The sequence below is a fragment of the Protopterus annectens genome, chromosome 15.part0 (assembly GCF_019279795.1).
Source record: "Protopterus annectens isolate FY-2018-M chromosome 15.part0, PAN1.0, whole genome shotgun sequence".
NCBI lineage: Eukaryota > Metazoa > Chordata > Ceratodontiformes > Protopteridae > Protopterus > Protopterus annectens.
The window spans coordinates 398283382-398309897 of NC_056749.1; the positions used below are offsets into that span (position 1 = coordinate 398283382).

Below are 26516 nucleotides of genomic sequence, written 5' to 3' on the forward strand. Positions count from 1 at the left end.
CTACCACTGTTTTAAACCCTACATATTTTCCTGTGTTTATATTGCCCTATCTTACGATTTAAATAGCGAACGTGATTTCATCGTACTTAAAATATCTAAACCACAAAATATCGAAGAATATCTAAACCACAAAATATCGAACATACAGAACAGCAAATTTTTTCCAAGGGAAAAAATTTGCTGTTCTGAAACACAAACACACAACACAAGCACACCAAAATAAATAAACCACACACATACACCTAACAAAACCATAATTCTAACCCTACACTGCTACCTATCCACTCACCTTAACCCAACCCTAATCCTAAAGTCCCTAACTACCACACACTCACCTTACCCGCTCCCTAAAGTCCCTAACTATCGCACACTCACCTTACCCGCTCCCTAACCATCGCACACTCACCCTACCTGCTCCCTAACCCTAATGTCCGTAACTATCGGACACTCACCTTACCCCCGATCCGTTCCCACACTTACCTTAACCCGGTCCGTAACCTCCGTTCGTATACTTACCTTATCCTGGTCCGCAACCTTCCCACCACAGTATAGTAAATAGCGAAGCCATGAAACGGACAACCGAAATCGTACCCTTGGTAAGATTTCGAAGTTCTGTGGCTTTGCTATTTTGAGTTTTCGACAAAACGGGTCGATATTATAACATTCGAAGTTTACTATAATATAGACCCTATTTTCCATGAGAGTAGTGTATGCCTCCATTCTAGTCCAAATGTTCTACTCCAGGTAGTATCTCTGTTCATTTAGAGCCAGTCAGTTCAGATTCTTGTCTTTTTTTTATTTCCCGTAGTACTTAAGAAAAGGGAAAGTGTTTCTTTTGATAAATTTGACATTAGGAGAACTTTGAGGTAATATGATATGAGAACACACCTGTCCCAACTGGCACTATTTCTTTTGACCTGAATATTGACACCTGCAGTAAAATTAACCACATCAGCCTGGAAGGCTTGTGTTGTAATAGTCCATCTAAAACCATTAAACCTTTCCTGGTACCAGGGGAATTCATTTCAATGGCTTCATGCCTCAAAGCTTTGCAAGTCTTTGGTGCAAATCTTAACTGAATAGCTTGGATAGTCATAGCATGATTTTACAGTCCCATTCTTCATGGTCTGCTGTTCTTCTCCATTTCCGTAGTCTTCATCCCTAGCATTTTTTTTTTGAAGTGGCATTTCACAGAATAAGGAGATGCTGGCAGAAGTTTCACTAAAAGGTTTAGAGCTGCCTTCTTGCCAGAACTCCTGAGCTTTATTTAATTAATTTTTTTTTTTATTTTGCTTTTGTGTACTGGGTTTAGTTAAAACCCCCTTTTTAGGGAAGGCATGGAGAGAAAAGCTCCAACATATCACAAACATTTTTAAATAAACATTCAGTAATATACATTAACAGTTTTTAAGTACTATACATTTATACATACAGTTGCTAATTAGATTACACTCTTATGAAGTAGACCAAGTATAAAAGATGCTTTTCAATTAGTAGATGTTGAACGCTGAGCATTTGAAGAGGTATTTAAGTGTTTTTTTTCAGATGCGTAATAGGTCATGTGATTTATTCAAAGACCTGGAGGTGAGGGAAGGAACTAGGTAGGGCAGAAAGTGTCTCTATTGCAGTTAACAGGTGGTGTATAAAGAAGATTCATAAATAATTGTAGACGTGTGGAGTGAGCAGTCTCATAAAACTATTATATGGCTGGGAGATGCTAGTAAAACTGTTATGATACAGGTGAAGATTGGTTGTGGAGATTAGGATGCTGAGTGAAAAGAAATGGTTTGCCAATATGGCAAGTTGAATATAACAGTGGCATTTATTCTAAAGATATACAGGGGCAGATCCATCAGTTTGGTAGCTGAAGTTTAGTTGCGTTTTAAATGAGTTTGCATTGTAAATGGATTTCAGTGCTAGTAGAATGTGATTCCATAGTTTAGTTACACAGTTTGAATGTAGAATGTCACTTACATTATTTGGTTGTAGTGATTACATGTTATTCTCTAATGCATAAGATTCTTTTGCAAAGTATTGTTGTATTAAGTTGTTAAGGGCTGGGCAATTTTCTGGCTTATAGAGAAGTTTGTATATTGTAGGTAGTGAGAAAGAGCTAGGTGGTATGGTAGTTCTAATCTCTAGGCATATTGTTATAGTTTACTACAAGTTTGGCTATTTTATTATAACATTCCTCAAGTTTGGATGGTTTTGAGATTTAAAGATTAGTGAAGATTGGGGCAGTATAGAGGAGAGAGGGCATTAAGTAAGTAGAGGCTATACGTCTTCAAGCTGTGTCAGTGAATTAGGTTCTTACTCTGTGCAATGTTCCTAGTTTTTGGTAATTTTTTTAACCATGTGTAATACATAGTGGTCAAATATCATAACACCTAGTAATTTTGTGCTGTTTACTTGTTCTAACATAGTGCTTTTGTCAGAGATGATAGTTTTAGGGTAAGGAGCAGAATTCTTTTAGGGTTTATTAGTAGTTATGAATTGTTTAGCCTTGTATCAATTCATAAGAAAGATTGTTGTGGAAGATCTTGGAGTCTAGAGATGGATCTGGCATAGCAGGGAAGGTTAGGTTTGAGTTATCAGCATATTGAACTAGGGCAGAATTTTTTGTAGCAATATAGAGGTTGTTGATGAATATGTTGAAAAGTATGAGGCCTAGTAGTTACTGGCAAAAGGTTGATAAAATTATTTTGCCATTTCACTGCTTGTGCTCTAAGAGGTAGCTATGGTACCATTACAGTAAAGTGTTGGTAAGCCCTAACGGTAAAACTTTATGCAAACGTTTCTGGTGGGAGATGGAATCAGAAGCTTTTAATAAGTCTAGGAAGAAGGTGGAGACTACACTTTTGGCATTTATATGGGGTGCTGACTGTTAAAAAAAAAAAAAATTCGGCAAAGCAGTAGTTGTGCTGTGCTGAGGACAGAAACGATTTTTGGGTTAAAGACGGGCTGTGGTTATTATATAGTTCAGAAGTTGCACACTTACATTTGTCTAGTATTTTTGAAAGGGGAGCTAAAATGGCAGTTGGCCTATAGCTTGAAAGATCTGTATTGTTTCCACCCTTGTGCAGTGCAATAATGAATGATTTTTCTATAATAAGGGGACTTTATTTTCAGATATGGATCCATTTATCAGAATTGAAACCGGGTATGCAATAGCCTCAACTGTTATTTTTAAGATATTTGCTAGGTAGATTGTCAGGGGAAATAGTACGATGCATTTAATTGTTTGAGTAATTTTTAATGGTGTCTATGGGAACTGTTTGCAGTTATAAATGTTGAAGGAAGTTATTTGAGTAGGGACCATAAAGAGCTTGATTAGTTTCCTAGTTTGTTAATGACTGTATAAACTGGGTATTTAGTTGAATAGCTATGCTATCATTTTGCTTTTGTGCATATGGTTTTGTCTGTGTAGGTCATCTTGGATTTAACAATTTATTGATTGAGACTCAGAACAGTTTTGGATTATTAGTGTGTTTGTTTTGATTGGTTGAGTAATAGGTTTTCTTATCTTGGATGAAAATTGTTTTGTTCGGTATCTTAGTTGCCTATGTGCTAGTAAAGTAGTAGCCGTTTTATTTTTTTGTGCTGACCTTCCACAATTTGTCTCTGTTTCAAGAGTTGTTTAGCTGTTAAGGATAGCCTTTGGGCAGGGCTGCCTTCGACTTTTTATTCTGAGGGGGCTAATGTGTTTAGAACACCTAGGAATATTTTTTATTGAACTCAGAGACAGTATTGTCTATGGGGGAAGCTCTTCAGTGACTACCAGTTAAGAAAATAGAGGGTATATATCTCCATGAAAAGTAGTAAGTTTTCTTACCAGGATTGTAGTGATGTGTTTTAGGGCTGTTGCTTTGATACCTTCTGGTCAGTAAGTGATCAGTTAGGCTGTGTGACAGTTCATGGTATGATATTTTATTCAGAGAGGATGTTACTATCCAAGTGAGGGTTGATTATTTGTCTTTGGCTGTATTTATTGTTGGTTTAGTTATAAGTTTGGTGATCTTGTGCAGATGTGTATCAGTGGTTGGATTTTCAGATTGTGTGGTTTACCAGACTGTTAACATTACCCAGTATTGTGGTTTCATGAGGGATTTTTGAGGAGGCCCAGCAGAGAATCTGTTCCAGGGTTTTAGCATTGTTTCCTTGGGGTATTCATATACCCATGATTGCTGTTGTCTTGTGAGTGTTTAGTTTTAGCATGGTTACTGGATTTCTGAGTCAGAGAAGGTTTGCAGGATGTTGGGGGAATAGGAAGATATTGTGTGTGTGTGTGTGTGTGTGTGTGTGTGTGTGTGTGTGTGTGTGTGTGTGTAGAAAATAGTGAGACTCATCTTTTTTTGTTGGGTCTGTCTAATATGACTGCGTTATAGCTTGTTGGGGCAAATTCATTGTTGCCCTTTGTAGTCAGGATGTTCATCGTGTTACACTGCTGCAGTCATTACACTAAGGTTATCCTGCCGTCAGGCGGTCCCGCAGTCGGCCAGAGTTCCAAAGTCTTGGTCTGGCGTCGGTTGCTGTCGCTTCTTCCCTGACGTCAGTGCGCCAGGGGTATATAAGATGCATCCAACGCCATTTTCTTCAGTCTTTCTTGCCACGCAGTGCCCGAAGCAAAAGCAGTTCGCAAGTGCCGGTCAGCCAACTCCTGAGATTTTCGAACTCGAATTTCAGAACCGAAGTCTTCAATAAAGCTAAGTACCCCATTGGTAAATCTTTTTTCTTGCCTCAGACCGATGTCAGAAAAAGTTAATAATTGTATTTCTTGTGGGAAGCAAGTACCTCATAAGGACTTCCACTCTTACTGTATTCCATGCCTAGGCCCTGATCACGACGTCACTAGTTGTCGGTTTTGTGCCAGATTTAACAAACGCACTATAAAATGAAGTTTTGATTTTGCTTTGCACTGCTTTGGCCGAAGGTTCAATTATACAATGCCGTCAGAACAACCGATGACCGCAATTCATAAAAAATGCAAGGACAAGGATAAAGACAGGCATCAGAGGTCCAAAACTGACGACGAAACCTCTTCTAGGCCAGTCTCCGGTTTGCCGGTTCTCAGTGAGGCGCTTTCACAGCCCCTGACACCCGCTAGCTCAGAGCCACAGGCCGCCTCCGACTCCCATGTGGAGACAACTAGGCCTCTGAATACTCAAGGTATTGGGCCTACGGAAACTAATCCCTCAGATGGGTCCGGAGCTGCTGAGCAGGCATCAGCTTCTGAGGGTGTTTTCAGACCTTCACAACTTACCATTAAAGCACCAGCCAAGACAAAAACACCATTAAAGACAAAGAAGCAACTACAGCATTCTCCTGGACAGTCCTCCATGCCTAAGAAACAGATGCTCAAAATGGCCGAAGGCCTCATTACTCTAATCAGGGGTTCGCATCCCCTCCTGAGAAAAGGCCTAGGCAGGATACAGACTATGATTCCTCTGATCAGGTTTCCATTTCCTCTGATTCCTCTTCAGACCAGGGATACTCTCTACCCCCCTATGAGGACTCTGATGCTGAAGAATCTATCCCTTCAGCCTCTCCTCCTGAGGATTACTCTTTTGGGGAAACTTTACATACCATGAGGGAACATTTCCATTGGGAAAGTCAGAATCCAAGAAAAGGCTCAGGGACTTCCTTTTACTGCCTCAGCACAGGCCCCTTGCTATTCCGCCTGTTTTAGATATTGTGGATGATGTGTTCTCTGAATCCAGCTTATCTCCTGATTCTTTGCCCCCTGCACCAGCCAAACCAGATAGGTACTATAGAGTCCCTGACTCACAAGTTTCTTTATAAAAACCCTTCTGCTGACCCAGAAACCATTTCCCAGGGTCCCAAAGGGGTTAAGGCTTCCACTGCAAAAAATCCAGTCCCCTCTGACAGAAATTCTAGAGCATTGGATAGATGGGGGAAGAAAGTTTACACTTCTGCAACTTTAGCAGTAAGGGCTTTAAATTGCCAGTTTCACATGCTTAAGTACCAACAATATTTAATGGCTCAGTTAAAACAGAAAATGCTTACAAGCTCAGAAGCTCCTGACTATAAAGAAATGCAGGATTTATTGCATGCAGTTGAACAGGTGGGAAAACATACTCTGCAATGTGGTTTTGATTCTTTAGAGGCCTCTTGTAGAGCCGCAGTTGCAGGTTCTGTGATTCGAAGACATGCTTGGTTAAAAGAACAGAGTTTACCTGATCATGTTAAGGCAAAATTATTGGATGCTTCTTTACAACATGATACATTGTTTGGTGTTAAAGCAGAAGAGGTGTTAAAGAAAATGGAGGATAAAGCTAAATCTATGCAAACAGTCAAAGATTTCTTACAGGTACAGCCACCTCAATTTAGCAAAAATTGGCCTACAAAGAATTGGTCCTTTCCAGTGTCAGACAGGCCACAGAGAGGCAGATACGGACACCCAAGAGGCAGATCTCAACCCCAAGACTCTAACAGACAATGACAGTGGGGGTACCCCAACCCCAAAAGGAGGTGAGGACAAATCTCAACCATACAGGAAACAGTCCCAATGACTTCCCCCTTCGTACGCCAAGCACTTCCCTTTTAGCAGCACCCTTAGGGGGAAAACTAGCACTTTTTTTTATCAAAATTGGCAAACAATCACCCAGGACAAATGGGTTCTGAATATTGTGTCTCAAGGTTGCAGGTTCCACTTTCACACTTTACCAAGGCTAAAAGGAATGCCAAACCTGCCACAAAATCAATGGGCAGAGGCTCAAAAACAGATATCAGCCCTCATGGACATGAGAGCTATTCAAAAAGTACCACAGGAGGAACAAGGACAATGATTTTACTCAAGACTCTTCCTGGTCCCCAGAAAGGACAAAGCCTGGAGACCCATACTAGACCTTTCAACTCTAAATACTTACCTGGAGGTTCCGAAATTCAGAATGTTGACACTACAGCAGCTTCTTCCCATGTTGGGCAAGAAGGCTTGACTTGTTACTCTGGACCTCAACGAGGCATACCTGCATGTCCCCATCAGACAAAATTGCAGAAGATACCTCAGATTCAAAGCTGGTACACTGCACTACCAATTCTCTGCACTGCCCTTTGGCTTATCTACTGTACCCAGGGTCTTTACAAAGTGCCTGGCACCAGTAATTGCATTTTGCAGACAAAAAGGAATTCAAATATATCCATACCTGGACAACTGCCTCATTCTAGCAGAGACAAAAGACATTCTTCTTAAGCATCTGGCATTTGTAAAAAGGTTGCTAATTTCTCTAGGGTACACAGTAAATGAAAAGAAGTCAAAACTAGTGCCCTCACAGCAGATAATATTCCTGGGTGCCAGCTTAAATACAACGGCCCAGATGGCTTATCTCACGCCAGACAAACAAGGACAACTGACTCAATATTTTCAACTAATGGCAAAAAAGTCCCATCTCCCTGCAAGAAAAATTCTGCAGGCCCTGGGATTCATGGCATCCTGCATACTACTAATTCCATATGCCAGACTGCATATGAGGAAATTACAATGGTACCTAAAAAGTGTTTGGACTCAGTACTCTCACAGCTTAGAAGCAGTAATACCAATAATTCCCTGCCTACAACAGGAGTTTCGATGGTGTGCACAGGCATGTCACCTCAACAAGGGTCAGCCTTTCACTCTACCCACAGCCAGGCAGACACTAACAGATGCTTCGGACTACACCTGGGGAGCACACATGGCAGGAAAATGTATTCAGGGCAAGTGGACCACAGACCAAATGCATCTTCACATCAATCAAAAAGAGATGTTGGCTGTTCAAAATGCCCTAACAGCTTTCGAGGACCTTCTGCATCCAGGGCATTTATTATTAAAGACCAGCAACACCACAGTAATGTGGTACATAAACAAGCAAGGGGGCACTCATTCTTACCCCCTATGCAGGCAAGCCATGACCTTGTGGACCACAGCTCTAACTTATCAAGTTCATCTGCAAGCACAATTCCTGCCAGGAAAGAAAAATACTCTGGCAGACTATCTAAGCAGAAATATCATGGACCCTCACGAATGGAAACTGAATCCACAAATCTTCAGCATGGTAACGCAAAAATGGGGATGCCCAGACATAGATCTTTTTGCCTCCCCACTGAATTGCCAACTGCAAAAATTCTGCACAAGGACTTATCACACACAAGCATGGAAAGTGGATGCTCTCTCGTTCCGCTGGAAAAGCCTAAAAGTTTATGCCTTCCCACCACTGCCTCTCCTTTCGAAGGTACTCCTAAAAGCCAGACAAGAAAAACCACAGATGATCCTGATTGCTCCAGACTGGCCACGCCAGCACTGTTACCCAATCTTAAAGAACTTAGCTCAAGGCCCACCATGGATTTTGCCTCAATTTCCACACCTTCTGACTCAACAAAACAATCAGATCCTGCACGCTCAGCTCAAAACCCTAAACCTGGCTGTATGGCAGATGCATTAGTCAAACAGGCAACACCTCTCTCTAAAGCTGTTATGGATGTCATTTTGAAGGCCAGGAGGCCTAGCACCAGGAAATCTTACTCAGAAAAATGGAAGAGATTCTGCGCCTGGAACCAGGCTCAAAACCTTGACCCTCTTGTCCCAAACATTCCTCAGATTTTACAATACTTAACTGAGATGCTGGACAAAGGCCTAGCCTTCTCATCAGTTAAGATCCATGCCTCTGCAATTTCAGCACATTACAACACGGATCCTCCATTATTCTCTCATCCCTTGCTAAAGCAGTACCTCAGAGGGGCTAAAAACATAAGAACACCCTGGAGAGCACCAACACCAACTTGGGACCTCAATTTTGTTTTGGAAAAATTGACCCTGCCACCTTTCGAGCCAGCCAATACAGCCGATCTAAAATTTTTATCATGGAAAACAGCTCTGCTCCTGGCAGTAACTTCAGCACGAAGAGTCTCAGAGCTACAGGCATTAATGGCAGTGGAAACTTTTATAATTTTTCATCAGGATAGGGTTTCTTTAAGGACAAACCCTACCTTTCTGCCAAAGGTGGTATCTAGTGTGGCTCTTAACCAAACCATCCATTTGCTAACCTTTTATCCAAACCCCCAGAATAAAGGGGAGAAACTTCTGCACTCTTTGGACATACACAGGCAGCTATGCTTCTACTTGGGCAAAACAAAAGCTTTCAGGAAAACTGAGCAACTGTTTGTAGCATATGCTGCAGGATCACAGGGCAAGCAGACTATCTCCAAATGGATAGGACACTGTATTCATTACTGCTACACACAGCATGGGAAATCTGTCCCTAATAACATTAGGCCACATTCTACCAGAGCAACAGCCACCTCAACAGCCTTTCTCAGAGGAGTACCAACCAAGGAAATTTTGGAGGCTGCAACTTGGAGTTCAGTGCACACCTTTACCAAGCATTACCACTTGCCTCTTTACTCTAAATCCAGAGCAGGATTTGCCACTGCAGTTCTGCAGGGCCTCATAGCCAAACCTAACTCTTTATAGACCAGCCACCCAACCTCAGCTTTGGGATTCTACCCAAGTGTAATGACTGCTGCAGTGTAACATGATGAACATAGTACAGTTTTGTACCTACCATAAATGTAGATGTTCGAGTGTTCACACTGCTGCAGTCCAGGTTACCCTCCCTCCATCCCCTCTGTCCTAGCTGGACTTATCTATACCTTTCTATCCTATACAACATTTGTAGTGTATTTGCTTGTAACTGAAGGTATTGTTTTCTTTATATATATATATATGTTTTATTAGCAATATGTATTGCCTACCTACTTGGGGGCACCTGACATCTGGGGCAAGAAAAACTGAAGAAAATGGCGTTGGATGCATCTTATATACCCCTGGTGTACTGACATCAGGGAAGAAGCGACAGCAACCGACGTCAGACCAAGACTTTGGAACTCTGGCCGACTGCGGGACCGCCTGATGGCAGGATAACCCTAGTGTAATGACTGCAGCAGTGTGAACACTGGAACATCCACATTTATGGTAGGTACAACACTGTACTTTTCTGTGGCAAGAAATATGTCTGGAGTGTGTAGTGCTTTCGATGCATGCATTTTGGAGAGTTTCAGGAATGATTCATCAGGTTCCTGTTCCCTCCTTTCCAGTAACAGGTCCTACATGGAAGCCTTTGGTATTTAAAAAACTTTCTCTTTCTTGGATGTTTAACCCTACCCGACTTGTGCCCTTGTACTTTACGGAGCTGCAATATGACATCAGATGGCTTCACTCCTCCACCATACCTGCAAGGAAACTCAATTGATCCCCAGTATGTGGTTGTAACACTCTGCCTTAAGTTCCTCTTCTCATGAGGTCTTTTGCCCTTTCAACTTGCTGCCTGGTCAACAATAGCTGCAGTGGGCCTTGATGTGGCATTTTAAATTGTTAAAGTCCTTGGAAAGTGTATTGGAAGACCTGTATGCTAATTGTTTTCCTTAGTCTAAAATGAAAATTCTTAACATTTTGTATGTTTTAACTCTGTTTTATGTTTGCTTATTTAAATTTGCACCAGGCTGAACTGTAAGCTTGGTAGATACATTGATAATATTGATTCTGAGCTGGTGTTGTTGCATCCTAATTTTTAAATGCCTCCTTAATAGTAGAAGCAAAGTAACAGGTCTGTACTGCAGCCGTAATGGCTTCCCGTGTTGGTATCACTATTAATTACCCTAAATATAAAAGAATGGAGGGATTCTATCCAATGGAAGTGCATTTTACAAATTCATTAAAAGAGCTCTGTTTTGTAGCAGAACATATGCAGAGTGCGAGTCTCTGCTTTAGTGACATGCTGTGGGTGAACTCGTAGACCTAAATAACTGTTACTTTCTTTGACTTTCACATCTCCTTTCATTCCTATTAATGCATATACATTCACATGACCGTAGAACCTCTATTGATAAATGGTACATTGGTTCATCCGTTCAGGATGCAACTGTAGAGTCAAGGTTGAGCCCAGGAAGAATTCACATTGATGGGTATGTGTTGGTTGTTGATTCCCTTTAACATGTTACAGTATAAATTCGAGAGAATAAAAGTGACTTAAATGCTTGTGGACTAAGTAAATTACTTCTTGTATGTTGCTTGCTTATCAAAAGCAATCTGATTTGGCTTTCAGATACTGATCTTAATAAACAATGTCGTGTAACAAGTTTAATGTCTATATTGATTCTTTGTGCCATGAATAACAATGCATTTTGCATCTCTGCCATATGTAATCTGTATTTTGTGTGCTTCATCTCTTTTATTCTAGAGTAAAAGCTGCATTTAATTACTTATTCTTGTAGGTTCTGATGAGACAAGGTTATGATGCAGCATGTGACATATGGAGCTTAGGAGTCCTCTTATATACAATGCTAGCTGGGTAAGTGAAATAGCCTTTATCTCTTAAAGTTTAATTGTGCTTAGAACATGTATACTGTGAATACTATCTGTTATATTTGTTCCGAGTGATTGCAACTTACCTCTCAACTGTCCAAATTTTTGTCTCATATTTTTGGTGTTTTCCTGATAAAATTTGTGATTTTAAGGGAAATCATTGAATATTGATGTCACTAAATAATGACATACATGTGAGTTTGACTTCATATCCTTCAGAAAATGCATTCTAATGCAAAACCTTTTATTCTAACAGTTTTCTAAGTTTATAAGTACAATATTTCAAAATTGTCCTTAATTTTGAGCCTTTGACCCCCCCCCCCATTATTTTAGACTTTGTCCAGATTTCTTGCTCTAAGAGGTTGAGAGGTATGGATTAAAAGAATAATTAGCATGCATTTTATAATTCTAACTTGCCACAACTAGGCCAGTTTATTAGCTAGCAGTAACATTTCTGCAGAGTCGTACTTTACTTTGTGTGTTAAATTTAGTAATATGAAAAAAATTAAACATAGTTATAACATTTAGTAAAATTGAGTAGATGGAATGTTGAAAGTAAATGAGTTAAATATTAAATACTTATGTGAAATATGTTTTACAGTATCATGAAACATTAATTCTTTGATACTGTATTTTTGTCATCATCTCATTGCATAATCTTATTTATTTAGAATATGATAACTAGATGTCATGCAGTTTTTGTTATATCTAACAAGCTACCATTGGAGTGCTTTGGCCAGTATGTGTATTTCCAATATATCAAGTAGCATGATCGTATTGAGGGCACAGGTATTTGTGCACACAGATGCATGTAACTTGTGCTGATGATGAGGAAGCTTATTTACCTCATGGAGTACAAGACCTACCCTTCAACATTCAAAACCTGCAAATCAAATACAGCCCAAAAATGTCATTCCGACCCATGACTCCTTACCAGTTTTGCTAACTTCCACTTGAATCTCCCACCATAGACTGGTCACTCATACATTCAGAAACAGATGCTAACACTGCATCCATTCAACTCTCAACTTCTGCAATGCATCCAAAACTACCTTTCTAACATAGTATACGGAGTCTTCAAACACAACAAAAATGAAGGGCTCCCCAAAGAGCTTAATTCACTAATGGAGCTATGTGAGGAGGCTTGGAAACCCTGGGAAAATTATTCCCATCATAAAAAACAAGGAAAGTGTACTTCCTTCCACAGTGTTAACAGGTCATTCAAAGGCATAAGGCTAAACAACTAACAGCTAAGCAAACCTCTCTATGGCACTGTCACAAAAATTCTAGAAAAAAAAATGCAACCTAACTGGCAGAACCCCACTAAAAGATTCATCCAACAAAGATTTCATTAATTGCCTATTAAACATGATGCCATCTTCAGACTTCTTACAGTTCTGCAATCTTACCCCACTAAAAGATTCATCCAGCAAAGGTTTCATTAATTGCCCATAAAACATGATACCATCTTAAGACTTCTTACAGCTCCAGTCTTCCTCCTCCTCCCCACCAGACTGCTTACCATCATTCTAAATTACTCCTAGAAGGCACCTTTGCAGTCTTTGCCTTGACACAGACACCATGTCCTCAATTTGGAAATCTGCATCTGTCACACTTACAACAAAAGAACCTAAGCCAATGGCTTCAGTAAATTCTGCACATCTCTATATTCCCCAGGCTAGGAAAAATATTAGAAAAAACTTGTGTGCAACCAACTTACCATCTGTCTGCAAAGAAATTACTTTCTCTCCATTAAATAACATGGTTTCTGGTCTGGAAAGACTACCATGCTTCCTGTTTGCAGTCTTAACAGATGACATTCCTAGGAAAATGGATAAGGCAGTACCTTACTAGTACTGACTTTGAGTTAACTTGAGTCTTTGATATGGGTAATCACTGTTCTTCTAGAACATTTCCTGGAAACTAGTCAGTTTACAGGTCACATAGTGGTTACAAGGCTTCCTCACTAATGATACTTTCCAAGGAAAAATTGACTTTTACCTTTTTCATTTAAGTCATACTTACTGGTGTCATACAGCTCTATACTGGTCCCTGTACCCTGGTGTCATCATACAGCTCTGTACTAGTCCCCGTACCCTGGTGTCATCATACAGCTCTGTACTAGTTCCCATTCTCTGGTGTCATCATACAGCTCTGTACTAGTCCCCATACCCTGGTGTCATCATACAGTTCTGTACTAGTCCCTGTACTCTGGGATCATCATACAGCTCTGTACTTGTCCCCATTCTCTGGTGTCATCATACAGCTCTATACGTGTCCCCATTCTCTGGTGTCATCATACAGCTCTGTACTAGTCCCCATACTCTGGTGTCATCATACAGCTCTGTACTAGTCCCCATACTCTGGTGTCATCATACAGCTCTGTACTAGTCCCCATACTCTGGTGTCATCATACAGCTCTGTACTAGACCCCATACTCTGGTGTCATCATACAGCTCTGTACTAGTCCCCATACTATTCTGCATCTTCCTTAATAAGCTACCCTAGATCTACTCCAGTTATAATTCCTAATAAATGCAGTGACTTTTTTTTTTTTACAGATCCAACACTATTCACCTAGACATACAAAGACTACTACAAACTGACCTCCTCAGGCTACCTAAATGGGTTACAAGAAAGACTCTTGCTCAACCCCCCCCCCCCCCCAAGAAAGGAATAATTATTTTCAGTACAAACAAAAGACTGGCTAAGTGCCATAATATATGACACATCACCAAACAACTCAGTAACTCCATTAAAACAGTTAATTACTTAGATACCCTGGCATTTGGCATGACCAGTCTCTTAGCTTTCAAGAATGTATTTTAAAACAAAGAACCAATATTAACTGCTTGCTGTTTGGGGTATGTAAACTTTCCCAGTTTCTCTTTTCTTCTGCAAGACCTGCCATACGTAAAGGCATACTTCTTGCTAAACTGGGATTACAGTTTGCCTGTATTTGCCACTGCCTTTCAGAAGAATATTGCAGGGATCCAGTCCATCTGTATTACAGTGTGTCACATTATTACCAATGCACCAAGGCTAAATTCTCACTGTGTCACCCTATCTAAAACCAAATGCTTACCAACATGTTCATATCTACTACTGGGTTCCTTAATCTTCAAAGTGCTCCACCAAGGCACTCCTTCACCACTTGTGGTTAAACTGATTACACATACCCATCCAGTACCTAACCTCTGGAGCAAATCCAAGACAGCACATGCACTCCATTCTCCTATAACAAACTCCACTGCTTCGACCATAGCTTCTCCATTCGTGTCTCTGGTAGTCACTACCAGAAGATTTAACTGAAATGTCAGAATACTCTTACTTCCAAGCCCAATTCAAACAGATTCTTCCAAAGCAGGGCTAATGTAAGTGCTACAATGCAGGGCATGTCTTATAACTAAATAAATCCCATATTGTAACCTTGCTGTGACCTCAGTCTGCGCAAAAAACACCTGTAACCATCACTTGCCACTGTCCAACTAATCTATGTGCAAATGCGTTTCATAGTTCCTCTCAACTGTAAACTCTTTAACCTCCTAAAACCCATTAAAAACTAGGAATCTCATTATATACCCTAGCTACTCCTCTGCCAAGTACATTCACTTGTTATGAATGAGACCAGCTTGCTAATTGTTCTGCATATGTACTTATACCTTCCATAGATGTAGCTTGCTATTCTGGCACCCTGGGCCATTCTCCAACCTGGTGCCCTCCTCTAAAAAGCACTTACATCTCAAAGAGCAAAAACAAAAACTCTTCTCTCTCTTCATGGAGTGCTAAAATGCTTAAGTTGTAAAGAAAAAAAATCATTTTAAACTGTAGTAAACTGCTATAGCTTCAGTGTGTCCTATGCATGGAGTACAAAGTTCTGACCGCAAATGCAATACTAGCATTCACTTGTGAATGCCGATAATGCACTGAAAACTAATTGGGATCTGCTAGTTACATCCCCTAGCACTTTGCACTTGCAGCATCTGCCCCTTTGCCCCTTCGTAGCTAAGCTACTAACACACACTGGTATAGCTGGTTATGCTTCATTTTTTGCTGTATTTGCATATATGTATTCTTTGTATATTGTTTAGTTGCTCGCTGCATCCTGGGCTGAGTATACGACTGGTCACATTAAATAAATGTAGATATATAAAATATATTTCTGGTTTTCTGACTGTTTCCACCTTTTTTTTACTGGGAAGATTCTGAAGCTGATTTAGCATAAGATAACAGCTTGTACATGTTAACTTAAGAGCTTGTTAACATCATACTTTGACAGCACAGTAGAGAAATTAGTTGCACATGATGATTTCAAGGATTTGTTAACCCAAGATATTTTGGTTGTATTAGTCCATACAGTACGTTATGCATTAGGCATCATACCATGTCAGATTTAGTGGAATATACATGATGAAAACGTAATTAGGGAGAACAATTAAAATAGATTTGGTGTGATATTGTGCTTCTTCCAACAAACTAATTAGGATTCACAGCTTCTCAGATGCACTAATATTGCAGCACAAAACATCAACATTAAAAGGTTGGCACCCCAAAAACTCAATTTAAATAAAGTAAGCATTTTTTGCAGAGAGGCCAGCCACCCAATACTCCCAGTATAAGAAAACTTTTAAACCATGCAGCCTTTGAATTAGGAGACACTTCATTAATGCTAAAGTTTTATATTCACAAAAGCAGTACAATTAAATAAATGACTCTTCTAACTTTGATTAAACTAGTGTGATCCATAAATGTAAGTGTTTTTGCTAGTTTTCAAAAGAAGCAAAATCTGTTTTCAGTTTTGTCACTGTATTTTGTCACGTACCATCTCAACACAAAGTAATGGTCTAAAAAGGAAACTTAATTGAAACAGTAATAGGAAAGATACCATTTTTTTCAATTCGCTTGACACAAAATTAAAATGCATCTACTTTAACATGACCAGGCCTGCTACATTTTTTTCATTATTATGTAAATTATCCAACCATATTTTGCTTTAAGTTGTTTATCCTTTGGAAACGGTTGTGTTTTTTTAACCACTGTTTAATGAGAGTCATTATTATTTTTGGAACACCATTTCTTATTGCTAACTAGGTGCATCCTGTGTTCCTTCCACCTAGTAACTTTAAGCAAATAAACAGTAGAAATGAGGAAATTTTATTTTCATAGCTGATTCTTTGCTTATACAGGTACACGCCATTTGCTAATGGACCCAATGACACCCCTGAAGAAATCTTATTACGAATAGGTAGTGGAAATTTTTCCTTAAGTGGAGGCAACTGGGACACTGTATCAGATGAAGCAAAGGTAACATTGCATTTGCTCTAATGTATCACTGAAAATTAACTTTTATAGAAATACTACACAAATTATTTGGTTATATCTTATCCTGAAGTACAGTTGATGGTCCTTTCTGCATTTCCACAAAGGTTACTTGAAGATTCTTGTCAGAATGATAGAAAGAGCTGTAGTTGCTTTGTGTGTGTGTTTACAATTATTTAAACATGCACATGTATGGAGTGCAGTGATTATACACCACCAAGAGTAAAAAGGCTAAAAAAGACCTCCACATGATTAACGAACAGTTTGTGATTGGATACATCTTACCATTACCTTTGGAAAGGGTGTTCACTGAGTTCCTTTATCATTTGGAAGCCATGCATTTCATAAATTTTGTCAGTTTATTTGGCATGGAAATAAATGCTACCTTATTCAAATCCATAAAATGACATGAATCCCCAGTAACTTTGACTTTTAGCAGCATATTGAAGTTTGAACCACCCCTAGGTTGCCAAGCCATATTTATATATTTTTTAACACCTTTATTGAATTATCACTTGTGACATGGGCAAACTTAAATTTATATACAAGAAAACAAACCATATTAATATGTTCAAAGTTACAAACATTGTGCATCACATGTATTCTTCTGTACAATACAGTCAATCCAACAGTACACAAGTTGGTCAATTCCTACCTTCTCTTAAACCTTATTCCTCCTCCAGAACATTTTCTGCATGTATTGTTCCCATAATTTCCATTTTTATGTAATTTACTCCTACTTTCTAAAGATCACACTTCAGTTCTTTGACCTCTGTTACAAAAATTCACTACTTCAAATCCAGTCCATTTAGACTTTGATTCCTATTTTCTAGTAATTGCTTTTTTGGCAACCACCAGAATTAAAGTTAACAAAGCCTCAGTATTTCTAGGTGATTCAGATCCTGTGCACCAGCTCAAAAAACTGCTTTCTTAGTTGCAGCCATTTTTCCCACCTATTATTTCTGATGGAGTATTGTGTAGGGAATTTTTAAAGCCTGCTACCTCATTACATAACTTAAACATATGTTCCCAGTTACCTCTTTCTTTCCCATCACACTTCCAGTGTTTGCCATCTAGCTGATTAAAACGTCATTGGGGTCTGCTTGGGATATAAAAATACCTATACAAACAGCTCTAAGAAAAAAATCTAAATCTTCTAGACTGTTGCATATTTAGGTACCATATGTATGTCCTCCCATTGTTTCTTTGTGAATTGCTTATCCAGTCTCTCTTCCCAGTCTTTTCTAACCTCCTCTGATTCCTACAGCTATTATGCAATGTTTTGCATGTCCTACTAGTTATCCTTTTTTTATATTAACTTTTCTAGATTCAGCTAAAAAATGTACCAGTACAGGTCTTCTTGGGATTTCTCTTTACCTTTCTTTTTACCTGTACTCTAATATCCATCCCTGATAGGGAAGGTAGTATTTAGCCTGGAGTCCAAATGTCTTCTTGGCCTGTTCCCTTCTCTATTACTTTCCATCTTTAGTTATTTGATCCCAGTACATTGGATCCTTTGCCAGTTTTCTCCAGTAAATTCCAGACCATCTTTCCTATTCTCTGTACCTCTAATAGCAATGTACTCTAATTGCAATCATCCCTATCGGTAGAATTTCATTTCCCCATTCCTGTATTGGCTTAGTTCTTAGAATACTTTTTACTACTTAATATTAATATTCTGTATGACTATTATTATGCTTAAGGATCTGCATCCAAAATCCCACTTTTTCCTTATTTCTTGAATTTCCTCAGCTTCATAATCCTCACCTCTTTCCATGTTGAATTGTAGCTTTCTGTTTGTGGTGTTTGTTAGATCCGTAACTGTGAAGCTCTACAGTATCCCTTCAAATCAGGTAGTCTCAAACCACCTTTTTCTGTTGGAAGGATCAACTTTTCGCACTTGACTCTTGCCCTTTTCTCCTCCCAAATTCAACTCTTTATTAATTACTATCCACATCTTCTCCAGTTGATAAAAATATGCCTGACCTGTCTATAAAACTTAAAGGGACTAAAAACATTTTACTGCTTATAGCTCGCTATCCATAGACAAGAGCTTCTTGTTTCTCAGATTCTGTATTATCCTTTTAGTCTCTCCCCATGTAACCTTAGTTGCCATAACAGAATCCTTTTTAACCAATATTCCAAAATACTTCATTTTATCATGTTCCCATAAATATAGGTGGTGTTGAACCAGTTCTTGTGTGGGTACATAATTTACAGCTATAGCCTTTGTTTTATCTTTATTAATGTTATATCCCCAAAAAACTTGAAACTGTCTCAGAATGTTCTACAACATTGAGATGTCCTTTTTTGTTTTGTTTTCAGATACAAAATAATATCTGCAAACAAAGCTTTTCTTTATTGCCATATCAACTGTATCTTTGAATTTCTGTGTCCCTTATTTCCTTTGCCAATGGTTCTAAATATAACAAATACCAAAGGGGAAAGAGGACATCCCTGCCTGGTTCCTATTTTCAGACACAACTTATCAAAGAGGAACCTTTCCACTTTGATTTTTGTCTCTGATCCCTCATATATCCTCCTAATTAACCTTGTTGTATCAGAGAGTGCAAATGCTTCCATTGCCCTACTCATAAAAATCCCATCTTACTCTGTGAAATGTTTTCTCTGCATCAGGACCACCAACTGCAGTATTTTCTTGTATTCTGCTTTCCCCTGGGTAATCATTGTTATGTTAATGTTGTCAGATGTTTGCCTCCCCTCCACAAAACAACACTAATCCATGTCTATCAAATTTGGCAGCCCCTTTGCTATTCTTTTAGCCATTATAGACTTAAACAGTTTATAATCATGGTTTAAAATTGAAATGGGCCTATATGAAGTGGGATGTGGTGGGTCTTCACCATATTTAGGTATTACAGCCACCACAGCTTTTTTCTAGGATGTTGGTGCTTCCCTTTTTTTAAAATATTGTTAAATAAAAGCTTCCAGATTGTTATCACTTTCTGCTCCCTCCTAGCTTCCAAACTACTGCTGAAATGCCATCTAGTCCTGGAGAATTTCTAACAGATTGGTTATACATCACCATTTTTATCCATTTTTATCTCACATGTTCCTATACTAACTTGTTGAGCCTCATCTAATATTGGCATATTTACGTTTTCCATATATATTTCCATTTGTGCTTTTTCTTGATTTCTACATTTCTCTGCTTTATGCAAATTTTCATAAAATTTCCAAAGTATCTCTAATATCTCTACAGGATGTCTGGTTATTTTTCTTGTTATAGGCTTCCTAAGTTTGGCAACAGCCCTTTCCACTTTCTTTTGGCTAAGTCATTGTGCTAAAAGTTTTTGTGCTCTGGAGTTATCAAAAAACAGTTGCTTAACAGCACTCTTTCTAAACTCATGCATATTATCCAGATACTCCCTTACTTTCTCTTTAACACTCTGCAGTTGCCACTGTTCTTGTTCTGTGAGATTCCCCTTATTCTGCAGTACTTGAACATTTGATAGCCACTTGAAATAATTATTTCTTAGCAATGTATTTCTTTTATTTATACCATATTTTTAAACTCCACTAACCTACGCAATAGCTATAGTTCTGAAGAACTTTCTGTCGTGCGCAATAACTCCCAAATGTTTGCTACCCTCTCCTTAAATTCTTTTCTTTTTAACAGATAGGTGGGGAAGTGCCATCCTCTCATTTTCACTTCATTTACATGTTTGAACTTCATATGGTCGACACCATATGATCGAATATGTAAATCTTCAAACGTTTCAACGGAGATCCCCATACAGTGCAGAAATAAAAGTTTTCCATTGTCTGCACTGTAGTGCGATCTTGGAGTTGGTATATTTAAAGAGGGGGGCTGCCACCCTGCTTAACCTTTCAGGTAAGTTTTTTTTGATTTTCTAATATTTGAGTTTGAACATATGGTGTTGATCATATGGTATTCGAACTTTTAACTATCCGATAATCTAATATAGACCCTCACTTCATTACCCTTCAGTTTTATCTTAGTTATTGGTGCATAATCTGAAATAGTTATTGGATGTGTGTCAAAGCTCTCAACTAAATGCATTTGTTTGCATGAAATATAATTTCTGTCTAGTGTAACCTAGTTATTGTACCTTGGGAAATAATTTGTAAATAATCTCCAGATTCCTACTACTGAATTCACGTCTTTCATACCAAATGTTTTAGAAATTTCTTCAGAAATCTACCTTGTTTTGTTATATTTTCCCTTCTAGCCCCCACCCGATGCATCCTCACTGTTACAAATCAAATTCTAGCACTAAACTATAAGTAATATTCACAGCTGAAGGCAGATTATTTCTCCTCAATTTTCTAAGCTACATAATTGCAGTTTTTGTTGGAATATATATACATGCCAGTGTAATCCTCCTCCCTTGCCAGTAACCCCTTACTTCCACAAATTTACCAATATTATCTTTTTTTTTCCTCTTGGGGCACCATTGGAGCTCCTCTAGCAATTAATGTAAGTACTTCTCTTTTCCTTTGTCCCTGATATTCTGCTGAATATCCGTTCTGTAATCCTTTTTCAAATTCCTATGCTCACTTCTTTCCAAATGTGTCTCCTGTAGTATTGCTATTTTGCACTCTGCATTTCTAAGTATAATTCAGAACTCTTTCCTTTTTGTGTATACCTTTGAGACCATTCACCTTCCAAGATAATATGGAAAGTGTCACCTGTGACTTCTGGCTGTATCCCACTGGACTGCCAACAATTAAATGATGTCCCTTACTGTCCTGGGTCAGTAACGAATGAGCTTCATTCCTCAATACTGACTACACTTCGAGACTGTCACTTAAACAGAAGTAATACTTACCAATTTTCCCCTAACAGCACAACAGGAACACAGTCTATTTTCCTGGGACTGGACTATATACCTTTGTCCACCCCACATGTAATTTCTTATTACACACTTCAAAGCAATGTGTCCCAGTTTAAGACCTCTGATACACTCTCACTCAAAGTAAATTTCAATCTCACCCATCCAAACACTTCTGGGAAAGCCTGGCACATATTTCCAGCTGTGTCCCTTCCCCAAAATAACACTGTAATGCTGCCACAAAGCAGAGTGTCTTCATGCCCTTCTAAAGGGATGTCTGACTATGAAAATTAAATATCAAAATAAATGATAGCTATGACCAGAACAGCCAGGCCATCAAGGGGACCTGGGCAGTATTAAGCAGCACACTATATTCTCTAAAGAAAAACACCAATTTACACCCACAATGTTAAGTAGCGAAAGACATTTAATAATAAGTAAAATGATTACAAGAATGTAAGTCAATAAACACCAGAACTCAATCACCGGAAATGTAAAATTACACTGCAGGATAGGAGTCCATTATTCTAGAAAAACTCTATCTTAATAACTAAGCTTTCCTAATCTAGCCAAAGAATACTATCCCTGATCTACTCTAACACATAACAGCAAGGCAAAAGGCAGGCTTACAGTTTTTGGTGAGTTCTCTTCCATGGTTGTCCACTGACTGCCCAGCACTGTAACTGACTGTACTTCAGAAAACTGCTCAGCACTTGATACACAGCAGTCTCAACTGTCTTATTTAAAAAAAAATAACAGTCAGCTGTTTGAAAAGTTATTTTTCTGTATGTCAGCTGTTTAAATAATCACTTAGCAGCCAGAAACATTCTAATGACATCACTCACTGTTCAGCTGATTCTCCACAGTACTTTAGAATGTCCCTCTTAAACATGCGGAATTAGAAATGCATCAAAACACTGACAGATTCTCTAAACATTCTGTATATACAGGGAAATACTCAACATTTCAAAACTTATTTACATTTTCACAAGTAGACATGCTGGTATACAATGCAAGCCAGAGAATGCACGTATATCTCCTGCCAGACTTGCTAACACAGATGAGTGTTTTTATTTTCTTAACATTTCTCCCACCTTATGATTCGAGCAGAATTTTCAAGTGACCCTTGAAAATTGACACTTGAGAAAAATTTGTCTACCTGGGAATATTAACCCACTCCTCTCCTGGGCAATCCATTTGCATTGACATTATTAACCCCACTGCAGCATTTTTCTCCTCCTTGGGAAACTTGGCTGAGCACATCCCCCACCCCATAATTTGAAGCATCTACCTGTACAATACATTCTTTATTGTAATCTGGGCTGGTTAAGAAGGGGTCCTCCCGAAATCTCTCTCAGTTTTTGGAATGCCTGTTCACAGTCTGAGGTCCACACTACCTTGTCCAATTTATTCTTCTTAGATCCATAAGGAGTGCAGCTATGGTAATATATTTGGGAACAAATTTCCTATAGTATCCCGCTGTCGCTAAAAATGCTTTCACTTGTTTGTTAATCACAGGAACTGGCCACGCTTGGATATCTTCCACCTTGACATGTTCTGGCATAATTTTACCACTTCCCACTCTGTGTCCAAAGTAAGTGACCTTTTGACACTTACCGGGTTTAATGGTTAATCCTGCCTGCCTTAATCTATCCAAGACCTCCCTCACATGTTGGTCTACAAATGCCTGTAGCATAGTCTTCAATGTAGAGTTTAACCTCTCCACAAGACTATTAGTCTGTTTATAGTAGAGAGTGTTCTTTAAATGTTTCACCCCACAGCACTTCCACAGACAAGTCAGCAGATCTGACATGAAGTTGGTCAGTCAGTATTTCCCATGGAAAACCTACTATGCTGAAGACTTCTAGCAAAGTACTTGCCACCTTTTCTTTATCAATAATATCTGCAAAAGGAATATTAGGAACTTTAGCTAGAAGTGGCAGATGGTAGGCTCTAGGCTGTACCAACTACCACACTACCTCACTTTCCAACCCTTCCTTAGAAGTCCACTTTCTGTACAGCACGCATTCCTTCTCTGCCTTTAATATCTCCTTCCCAAGGAATGTCAGGGACTGTAACTAGAAGTGGCAAACATTAGGCTCTACCAACTGCCGTACTACCTTAACTTCCAGTCCTCCCTTAGGAGTCCACTCTTTATACAACAAACCCTTGTTCCTGTATACAGACTCCCCTCTTCCTCGAGCCTCAGATGCTTCCTTAGCCATCTCTTTTAAGCTTTGTACTGGAGGGTCGGTATGTTGAGCCTGTCTCAGCTATACATTTGTGACCCTCCCAAGCTCCCCTTCCACAGGAAGCCTAGTATCTTCCAACAGCTGTACCTCACTGTCAATCTGGGTATCATCACTCACCTCCATCTTTGCAGTCACGGTGTCCAAGGGAACATCAGTACCCATCAGCAGCTGTGGGTCACATTCAGACTTACTATGACCAGGTAGCACTTCCTCTGAAACAGCCACCACGCCAGTCCCAGCTTCATGTACGAGATTTTTCTGGGACTCTCCCAGACTACCGGACCTACATGCCTTTCTCCAAGCCTGACAAGGTACTGCATCATGAAAGTCATTCCCTATCGGGACATCTGCAGGCGAACCCTCAAACATACCTACTTGCTTGCTTCCTCTTCAATCTTCCCAGTCAAGATGAACCCTAGAGAAAGGTATTTGGAATGGGGTCCCTCCAAATGCTCTGAGTAGAGTGGCCTGCCTAAGCAATTATTGCTCTTCTGTAACCACTGTGGACCTCACAATGGTTATATCAGAAGCTGTGTCCCTCTCAGCAGTTACCTGTTTGCCATCTACTAAGACTGGGTATAAATTTTGGTGATAATTTGGCACCCTATTTGTTTCTAAACAACTTAACACTGGCAGTTTGTCATCACCACTTGCTGGCTCCTTCACCTTTTGTTTCTTACCTTCCCTTGATGGACATTTGACTGCTGTGTGTGTCCACTGTGGTTACACGTGAAATAGCTAATCCCTAACCATGCAGTTGGATTAGTAGTTTCCCCCATTACTGATGTACTCTGTTGGAGTGGCTTAGACTGCCACCCTTCTTTATGTCCATGTTCAGCACTGGGCATCCCTCTGTTATGCAGTGGTGCTCTGCTTGCCAAGTACAGATTCCCTTTTCTCCCCAACTCCTCTGCAGAGTTGTATGGTCTGATAACCAGACTCTCATGTCATCAGGCAAAGTACTGAGGACTTGTTCCCTCACCAAAAGGTCTGCCAGTCCATCAGAAGTGGTGAACTGACCCACTCACTCATCTGTGAAAGTAATTACTTAAGTCGGCAGTATAATCTTATACACTTTTATCTGCCTTGCACCTGTGTTCACAAAGCTTTTTTGTATAAGCTTCAGGTGTAAGTTTGAAACAGTCAGGCAAGCAACATTTCCTTTTTCTCATAATTCAAACAATCTACATCATTTAACTTTGCTACAGCCTGAACAGCTTTACCATAGAGTTAAGGGAGTTAGGAGCTAAACCCAGTGTCTCACGGTCAGCATCATATTGTCTACATACCCTCTCAAAGATATGAATAAAACCATCAAATGCATTCCCATTCCTGTACTGAGGAACAAGTATACTGACCATTACAACTTCTGGGATCTGATTATTCTGTTTCCCATTGCCTCCATGACCCTCTGGAAGGGTAAGAAGCTCCACTTCATGCCAGCGCTCTTTCTCATTTTCCTCTGCTTCTAAATGTCTAGCCTCCAGTTCATATTGATGCTGCTTCTCCTGAGCCTCCAGTTTGTATCTGTGCCACTTTTCCCCTTCTTCAGCCTCTCATCATTGGCCTTCCAGACACTGTCTCTCTGCTGATTCCAGTTGAAGATGTTTGGTTTCCAATTCATGTTGACACTGTCTCTCTTCAGCTTCCAGTTCCAGTCTCCTTACTCCAGATGGATTCTCAGGTCCTCTGAAGAAAATGTGGACTATCGTGTCTTGGCGGGCTGCCCATCACCAACACCAAACTGGATATCCTCCAAACAGATGGTCTCAGCTGTGGTTGCAACCAAGGTTGGAAACATTGCTTCCTTGGTCATGTTGGCATACACCAATCATCTGACTTTACACTCCTTAGACAAATAGATCTTTGTCAGCTTGCTAAAATCTTCTGCTGACATTTTTGCCTGCTAACCCTGACTGTCTAACTATAAAGATAAATAAAACTGTGGTAGATTGAAATTCTGAATGTTTACCTTGTGGCTGTCAAGAGTATACACTTTAATGACAACTTCCCTCAGGGTACTGGAATCCAATTAAAGATTCCACACCACTGGCACCAATAAATGTGATGTCTGGCTATATCCCACCGGACTACCAACAATTAAATGATGTCCCTTACTATCCTGGGTCAGTAACTAAGGAACTTCAGTCCGCACTACTGACTGCAATTTGAGACTGTCACTTAAACAGATGTAATATTTCACAAATTTCCCCTAAGAGCACAACAGGAACACACTCTATTTTCCTAGGACTGGACTATATACCTCTGTCCACCCCAAATGTATTTTCTTATTACACACTTCAGAGCAATGTGTCCCAGTTTAAGACCTCTGATATACTCACACTCAAAGTAAATTTAAATCTCACACATCCAAACACTTCTGGGAAAGCCTGGCACAGGTTTCCAGCTGTGCCCCTTCCCCAAAATAGTACGGTAACACTGCCACCAGTCAGAGTATCTTCATGCCCTTCTAAAGGGGTGTCCAATTATGAAAATTAGATACCAAAATAAATGATGGCTATGACTAGAACAGTCAGGCCTTTGAGGGACCCTGGGGAGTATCAAAGAGGTACAAGTACGTTCTAATCTCTAAAGAAAAACATTGATTTCCTGTCACAATCTAAAGTAATGAAAGACATTTAACAATAAGTAAAATGATTACAATTATTTTCCTAGGACTGGACTATATACCTCTGTCCACCCCAAATGCATATTACACACTTCAGTGCAATGTGTCTCAATTTAAGACCTCTGATATACTCACACTGAAAGTAA

The 26516-nt window shown here is 39.4% G+C and overlaps 1 protein-coding gene across 1 annotated transcript in view; it reads left to right on the top strand.

The window, feature by feature from the left end:
• The window catches only part of RPS6KA6 (ribosomal protein S6 kinase A6), a 1361734-nt gene that overhangs the window by 1222592 nt on the left and 112626 nt on the right, over positions 1-26516 (top strand). The window contains exons 19-20 of the mRNA XM_044057140.1: positions 11263-11339; positions 16540-16657. Coding sequence (XP_043913075.1) covers positions 11263-11339; positions 16540-16657 — 195 coding nt within the window. The remainder of the gene's footprint in view (positions 1-11262; positions 11340-16539; positions 16658-26516) is intronic.